Source organism: Podarcis cretensis (genome assembly GCF_951804945.1).
Source record: "Podarcis cretensis genome assembly, chromosome: 6".
NCBI lineage: Eukaryota > Metazoa > Chordata > Lepidosauria > Squamata > Lacertidae > Podarcis > Podarcis cretensis.
The window spans coordinates 20,535,098-20,543,788 of NC_137175.1; the positions used below are offsets into that span (position 1 = coordinate 20,535,098).

General features: G+C 45.3%; 1 protein-coding gene across 3 annotated transcripts in view; it reads right to left on the reverse strand.

Moving 5' to 3' along the window:
• SLC9A8 (solute carrier family 9 member A8) overlaps window positions 1–5,406 on the reverse strand; it is a 55,067-nt gene extending 49,661 nt beyond the window's left edge. Inside the window, exon 1 of one of the 3 annotated variants that reach the window (XM_079979364.1) lies at window positions 5,178–5,406. In XM_079979364.1, coding sequence (XP_079835490.1) covers window positions 5,178–5,209 — 32 coding nt within the window. In that variant the 5' untranslated portion in view covers window positions 5,210–5,406. Of the gene's footprint in view, window positions 1–5,025; window positions 5,139–5,177 lie in introns of those variants that run through there. The other 2 variants (XM_079979363.1, XM_079979362.1) reach the window with 2 other exon arrangements.
• Between the last annotated feature and the right edge of the window lie 3,285 nt (window positions 5,407–8,691).

Consider the following 8,691-nt stretch of genomic DNA (forward strand, 5'->3'; position numbering starts at 1 on the left):
GAGGTGCCGCTGTTCAGATTCTAGCCGCTCTGTTCCATTTCTCCTTCCCCACCACTGCTTTTCCAGGGCATTTTACCCCCAGAATTTTAGCACACCTAAAACTCACTGGGGTATGTTGGAGGTTCCCCCCTTTATAATTTCTCTTCCTTTAAAAAAAATGTACTTCAGCTCACTTTGGGGTTCCTCCAAACCCTCTTGTGCAGGCATAGTACTGCTTTGGCTACTTAAGGAACAATACTCACAATCTGAACATCAGAAAAAAGAGGAAATGATATAAAAATGCAATGTCATTAAGCAATGGCTCAACGGTGACTGTAAAACTAAGGGATCAATCTTAGAGGAAGAGCCACCAGGATGAGTGGGGTTTGGACAGAGTAAAAAATGTACAAAAGAAGATCAAATTTATGTTGGAAATGTTCAGATACAGAGGGCTCCTTAATTCACACGTGGTGGCAATGCAAATTTGTGGGGACAAACTACGGGAAATTATATATAGCAAACTAAAAAAGATGCTTAAGGAGAAAAGAATAGATAACCCATGGAGATGTAGCAAACTAAGGAATCTGTAATAGGATGTCAATGAAAGATAGGTTGGGAAGTCTGTATTAGATCTGATAGGATGGGAAAAGGTATGTATAATGTATGCTGGAAAATGCATAACTAAAAATAAATTTTAAAAACTGATCTCACACAAGACTTCTCTGAGGTTTGCAAGCAGAGCCCTGAGGCATCCCTAGGCCCACATTCAAAGAAAATTCAGAATGATTTATGGTGCCCACATCACATCAGGTGAAGCATTATTCTGGCAGCTTGGTGAAGCTTTGCTGGAGTGGTGGGGGACGGGCACATGCTGAGGGTGGCAATGTGGGGCAGGGAGAATCTTCCAAAGCTTGGCATACATTCAAATCCTACATTTGTACCTTTCTGCTAAACTATCAAGCCTCTAATCTGCCGCCTCCTCCTCTTTTTCCTGCCCAAACTCATATGCCAACCTGCCATATACCAACAAACTCTTATGAGATGTCCACACTTTCCCCAAAGATTCTTAGTAATGGCTTTGCTCACCCCTCCAGCCACAACCTGAAGGACACAACTTTGGGGTGATGGTGCTCTGGTCTCTTTCTTTTTTCTACACTTATGTAAATCGTATCATTTATATAAAATCCTTACTGCTGTTTGATATTTGACAGCTATTTACCTAAGTCCTTTACTGTGAATACCTTCAAAGACTCTTAATAAAAGAATGTTACAAACCATATTTTTTTTAAAAAAGTTATATTTTCTTTTTCTTTCTTAAACTTGCACACTACATGCAAAGGACCCTCTAATGTAAAAATGAGAGATAGGGGATAGAGTGGATTTCTGGACTACGCCGCCTTAATTTACCTATCATCCAGTTTGCTGAGCCATGGCTGAAAAAGAAGTACTGCTTGGGAATGTGGCACGGGTGGGACCAAAGAGGGGTGACAGGCTGAATCCTATGCCTGTTTAATTTAGTCACATGACATGGCAACCCAGCGCCCAGTTAAGCCAGAAACCCAGTTAAGCCAACAAAAAGAGTGGAGTAAACTCAAACACTATTTTATAGGCTTGTTTTCCATCTGCCAGACTTAGGCCAGCTCAGCCAGCAACAGCCCTGCTCCTGAATGGAGCTTGGATCTGGTGTGCAGTGGTACCTCTGGTTACGAACTTAATTCGTTATGGAAGTCTGTTCTTAAGCTGAAACTGTTCTCATCCTGAGGCACGCTTTCGCTAATGGGGACTCCTGCTGCGCACGCGCCTCTGGCGTGCGATTTCCATTCGCATCCTGGGGCAAAGTTCACAACCAGGAGCAGCTACTTCCGGGTTAGCGGAGCTCGTAACCTGAAGTGTTCGTAACCAGAGGTACCACTGTACTTTATTCCGGCTCAATTTATACCACCAGGTATATACAGGATTGTTCCCTTAACCACTTCTTTGTGAAACAGTTGTGAAGTGCATCAGTGTGTGAACTAGGTCCACAAGTTGTTGTCCCTCATCCTAACTAACCTCAAAAACCTCTAGCAAAAAGTGTGTCAACATAAAGAAATTCAAGTGGGGAGCAGCAATATTTTGCTGGGGGGTGGAGAGAAGGAAAAACAAGTCAACTTGCTACCCCCCTTCACTTTTCTTACAGCTACTTGGCACAAGAGGACGCGGGTGGCGCTGTGCGTTAAACCACAGAGCCTAGGACTTGCCGATCAGAAGGTCGGCGGTTCGAATCCCCGCAATGGGGTGAGCTCCCCCGTTGCTTGGTCCCTGCTCCTGCCAACCTAGCAGTTTGAAAGCATGCCAAAAAAGTGCAAGTAGATAAATAGGTACCGCTCCAGCGGGAAGGTAAACGGCGTTTCCGTGCGCTGCTCTGGTTTGCCAGAAGCGACCTAGTCATGCTGGCCACATGACCCGGAAGCTGTACGCCGGCTCCCTCGGCAAATAAAGCGAGATGAGCGCCGCAAGCCCAGAGTCGGCCACGACTGGACCTAATGGTCAGGGGTCCTTTACTTGGCACAAGATGTACTAGTGACCATCAGCTTGGATTACTTTGAAAGATTACACAAATTAACAGAGGACAAGGCTATCAAGCCACAATGACTATGTTCTTTCTCTAATGTTGAAGGCAGTACACCTCTGAATATTACTTGCTAGGAATCACTGTGAGTAGAGGATGTGGGATTATAATGAGGCTTTGGCCTGATCCACCAGAACTTTTCTTATGTTTTGATAGGCTCAATATTCCTTCAGTCAGCAGCCAGTTCTCCCTGTAAATGTGTTGGGCCATCCTGCAATTTACCTAAGGTGCCCATCCCTTTGAACAGATGATTTGATTAAATAGGAAGGAAGGAAGCAAACAAACATCCTCTCCCTTCCAGTCTAAGATAGCCCCAAACCAATTCTAGGGGCTTTGCTGAGGCTGAAAAGAAGTATACAGCAAGGCAGTAATAGCTCTTTTTCAGCCTAGCAACTTGGCAAGTACTGCCTACTGATAGACATGCCATGTGCTGATCATCTTCAGGGGCTGCAGCTGACTGCATGTAGCACGACCAACTCTGATTTCTAAAATTCTGTAGGTGGTTTGATTTGTTGGGAAGGGAGAAGTGACAGGCATCCACACTTAATTATCTCGTTTAATCACCCCAATTGTCACTTACTTGCAAATCTTAGCTGAAAGCAAAGTGCTGACTGGAAGTGGTTAGCTAGGTATATGATTTGCACCCACCCTGAGATACTAAGCTATTATAGAAAAGAACTCCAGATAAATCCATGCACAGGAGGAAGTGAAGAGGAGAAACATGTCCTTGATTGTGGATCAGCTTATCTGGCATAAGTGATTTGATTTCTCAAATGACATGTACCAGCATCTGGAACTTGAGCTGATAATACCCTCAGGGCCTCTATATGCTGACTCAGGTGTGTACTGTATTCACATGCAACACTTAAAAGCACTTTTATGAGCTATTTGTGTGCAAGCATTCAAGTTGTCAACAAAAGAATAAAAGGCATCTCTTAAATGCATGGGAGCATACTGCCCAAGGTAGATTTTACATTTGGACAACAGATAAAGGGAACAGAGGACTTTGTATGCTGCCATAAATTCCAAAGGATGGGATAGCAATCTAATGTTGATTTATTTTACATTTTTATCTCCAAGGTGCTCAATGTGGCCTGTACAATTCTCCCCTACCTCCCCAATTTTCCATCCCCAGAACACCTCTGTAAAGTAAACTAGGCTGATACTATAAACTGGTTCAGACATAACCCCAGGCCAAACCATGTTTTCACACAAATAAGCAGGTTCCTGGAGTCAAAATCCAGGCCCTGCCCTGCTCCTCCTCTGGTTCTACTGCTGCTGAGCTACTCAGGACTAAACCATGATGCGGCTTAGGTATATGTCTGAACCTTGCCTTGTTTGTCTCACTCCAGACAAATCACAAGCTGTAACCAAAGGCAGTTCTCAGCGTACTATGCATGGTTTGTCTGAGAGATACAAATCATAAGCCTGAGTTCAGGATGCAACACTATGCCAAACCATGGTTCAGCCTTGCATAGTGTGGCCACAGAATGTCCAGCAGCCACAATCTTCACCCTGGTAACCCACATGAGTTCACACCAAACCACAGCATCCACACTTCTGTTTCTCCCATAATTTCTAGGCATAGGTCAGCACTTTGTAGGCACGGGTCCAAATGGTGGTTCTGTTTTTGTCCTATTGCTTTCCTCATAAAAAACTGGGGATGACTGTTTCCTATTGGTATGGAGCAGGTTTTCTCATGCACCGAGTCAAAAAACAAAACAAAAAAGCACTCAAGATACGGCTCTTTAAAGCTGGCCCGTGTCTAGAAACACAGCACAAAAGGAAGTCTGGATGAGCCCTGAGTTTTCCTAGAGAAAGTGGAGAGTCAAGAAAAGAAACCCACTCTGACCCCATGCCTACAAGCTGTGCCTAGAAACTGCGGCACGAACAGCAGTCCGGATGATCCCCCAGTTAAGGCAAATAGCCTATGTGTGAACCTGGCCAGGGATTATCCCCAGGTCACCCAATGTATGTTTCAGACGGACCAAGGATTTGAACCCTGGCTTCCTGGCTTGTAGCCCAACATCCTCATTCTAACTGGCAAACGCGGCTGGTTCAGGACAGGGGGCTGAGGCAGACGAAAACAAGGGTGCGAACCGCACGTCCCCCGGGGTGGGGGGGGTGGATTTTGGCCCCAAGGCGCTCTGCACATGCTCAGAGGCGCGTGCCCCTGGGGCGAGCAGGTCCATGAGGGCACCCGCTGAGGGGCAGGGGAGCGCCTGCCGTGGCTCTTTTCCCCTCTGCCCCGTTCAGCGCCTGCCTGGCCCGGCCCGGCCTCGCCTTCCCACGTTCCCTCTCGCCCGCATCGCCCTGGCAACCGGGGCCCCCATTCCTCCCGCCTCCGGCCTGCCGGGGATTTCCCCGCGGACGCGCCTGCCAGCCTCCCTCACGGGGCGCGCTTTCCCCCTCCCCCTCCGCAAGGAGAACCCACTCACTCCATTTCCGCCATTTCCTCGCTTTCTTCTCCCTCCCGGATCTTAACTGGGGAGGGAAAACTATTACCTCACCGCACACCCCCACCCTCACCCCGCCACCATAGAGAGCCGGGGCTAAACCGGCCGCGGCACACTTCCGGGTTCTCGCTTACGCCTCTCTGGGCTCCGGACGAGGCGTTTCCATGGCAAAAGGGCGGGGTGAGTATCGCGCGGGTGAGGCGCGCTGGTTTCCAGGCAGCGGCGTCACCGTGGCGTGGTCGGCGCTTGACGTCACAGGCGCTCTTCCGAAACGTGTCGCCCTGTTCCGCTGTGCTAGGAAACGATAACGAGACAAGGAGTTGCGTGTGGATTCCCAGGAATGGGTGACGCGGACATTCCTCGTCCCGCCCTGGTCCCTTCTCCTTTCGCATCGCTTCTGTTCAGCTTATCAGCTGGGACTGCGATCCCCTAAAAATATATATTAAAAAAATTCCCGGCTACGCCCACGACTGCGTTGCATACATGCAGTACATACAATACATTTTTCATGATAGGAAAAAGTAGCTCTTTCCATCTTCGTCAGAATGACTTATGACACATGACTGTCCTCTTGAGAAGTAGAGCACAGCCACCCTAAAGGAGCCACAAAATGGCACTCTCTCCCCATCAACCCATACATCTTTTCCAATGGCATTCAACATATTTTGGGCATAAGGCGATAAAATATCTCATGGGCCTCATCTAAGGACCTTACGCTTCCCTGACAGTGAAAAAATACATTAATAATAAGTACAATCGCTAAACAGCATCGACCATGATATCTTGAAGCAGCTGTCTGAGGGAGGCCTGTCACTAGCTGGATCACTGTCTTAGGTTGCATTTAGCCATGTATCTGTACTTCCTAGGTACCTGTTGTACCTAGTAACCTGTGCCTTTCCTGCTGTGCACCAATCAGATTTATGACTTTGGCTGAAACTCAGCTGGGAATTTGAGTGGGAATTTGCCCAGCAGTGAGAGCCAGGAGGACCCTGGTAAACCTAATAAAACTCCCAGGCCGGATCCGGGCTTCACAGCCCTGCTCTCTCTATATGATGACTGAACAAGTAATAGTTGGATATGGTGGTTATTCTGCATTTTGAAAAGTGGTTTGCAATGGAGCCTGTGGCTTGTCAGGGCCCCCTTCTTCATGCTAAAGAAGACATTGCTTCACTCCGTGTGGTTTTGTGGTGATGTGCTTGAGACGTGACTAGCAGCAAAAATTTGGTAGGTTGGTAGAGCTGATTCTGGGACATAGGTCTCACTGGTAACTTCCGCTCTCCTTGTATGTAGAAGCATATTGGATATTTCCTCATTTTTCAAAACCCATGCTGCAGGTATTTGATCAGCCGGGCATAAATTTTTATTTGATGGTAGCAAACTACAAAAAAGCAGGAGATTCTTTTGGGTGTTTCTGTAAGTTTCTCGTGAGCCTGGTTATAGGACATTTGATTTGAACCTTGTTGGATCGAAAGACTTAACAGGATGCATTTTCAAAAGTGGTGAGCATCCATATTTTTAGGCGCAGGCTAAGGAAGTTGCATGTGCTGTCTGTGTCCCAGAGCTCTGTTAACCCCCTTTACAAGGGAAAGTCCTTGCATGCAAGATGCTGGTTTTCAAGCATGTCACCACAAAGTGGGAAGGAACAGCTTTCTGGAATGAACAGGAAGCCCGACAAGCCACAAACAGAACCCAACATGGCCTTCTCTAAAAGCTATAGAATAAAAGACTCATCGATTTTTTGTAAATGATATACAAGGCTTCTATCCTGCATTTGGTTGCAGTAAGCCCCATTTTTATATAACAGGAGATACTTCTGGGTAGACAGGTATAGGATTGTGCTGTATACCAGCCTTTACAGGTTGCTCTGAGGAGCTCACTACATGCTAGTGCAGACAGATGTAACTGAGCCCTGGTGCTACCTTGGGAAGGGGGAATTTAAATCAGGGAAGTAGAAAGAGAGGGAAGTGTAAGGCAGCCCCTCCCAGCCCCTTCACTCTAAGTTTCCACCTCCTGAAATGGCATTTCATTTTAAAGAACTGAGGTTTGGTGACATACATATGCTTGTGATGTACATTATATAGCTGGTCTCCTATAGGACAGAGGTGGTCAATTTTGTGCCCTCCAGATATCGTTAGACTACGACTCCCAACATCCCCAGTGTTCTCACTCCAGCTTCTGCCCTTCTTGCACAGACAAAACCAGCATCGTGGGAACTGTTCTCATGTAGTACAATCCCCCGCCTTGAGATGGTGTGAATTTTCCAGCTACGTGGGTGGAAACAACTGCATATCTCTTTTGTCTCTTTTCCCTCCATTCAGCGACCTCCCTTCAGGCATCACGCCAATCAGGTCAGAGAAAGTCACATAAGGGAAGAACTAAGAGCCTTAGGACCTGGACTGTTAAGCTCTGCACTTACACCCTTGGGACTTGACGAGCCTGGGAAAGTGATACCACCGTCAAAGGAGGAAGAACTTTTGGGAGCAGTAGGAGGAAAATAGAATTACTTCAACATGTCCCTGCAACTACTAAGTTGGAACATTCATGGTTTGAACTCCCCTCAGAAAAGGAAGAAAATTTTTCATTTATTAAGAAAGGAGCAATTGGATTTAATTTGTCTACAGGAAACACATGTGACTAGGCTCCACAGGAAAGTGTTAATTAACAAAAGATTAGGCCAGGAATTTATTTCATCGGATAAAGTAAAGAAGAGAGGAGTTGTTATTTATGTAAAAGAAAGCCTATCACCAAAATTTCTTTTTAAAGACGAGCAAGGAAGAATTTTAGCAGTTGAAATTCAAACCCAAGGAGAAAAAATTTTGATCTTAGGAATCTACGCACCAAATGAGGGGAAATCGGAATTTTACAAGAAGTTGCGTGAGACAATGTTGGATTACATGGACTACAATAACATCATTATGATGGGAGATATGAATGGAGTGGTATCTACGAATATGGATAAAGCACAAAAACAGAGTGTAACAAAAGAGGGCAGACTGCCGAAAACTTTTTTTGAACTGACTGACAATATGGATTTGATTGACATTTGGAGAACCAAAAATCCCCTAGGTAGAGAAGGGACGTTTTTTTTCTGAAGCCAAAATGACTTGGACTAGAATTGACCAAATATGGATAACTAGAGGACTGGCACCTAAGATAATAAAGGTGGAAATCTGCCCAAAAACTTGCTCCGACCATAATGCTGTAAAGATGGAAATGAAACTAACACCTATCGGTTCCTTCAGATGGAAGATGAATGACACCTTATTAAGAGATCAAGAGATTGTTAAAAAGGCCCAAAAGACCTTGAGAGACTATTTTGAAATAAATTTGAAAACCACGGTTGAAAAAAGAGTAATCTGGGATGCAAGCAAGGCGGTCATGAGAGGGTTCTTAATACAACAGAATGCAATAAAAAAGAGATCCCAAAATGAGAAAAAAGACAAAATTTTGGAGAAAATAAAAGAGGGAGAGAAGAAATTAAGATCGAAACCAAAGTCACAAGAGATTCTGAGAGAAATTAAGTTATATCAAGTACAATATATGAAACTGATAAATCAGGAAGTAGAGTGGAAAATTAAACAAATGAGACAAAAGACTTTTGAGTCAGCTAATAAATGTGGAAAATTATTAGCGTGGCAGTTGAAAAAA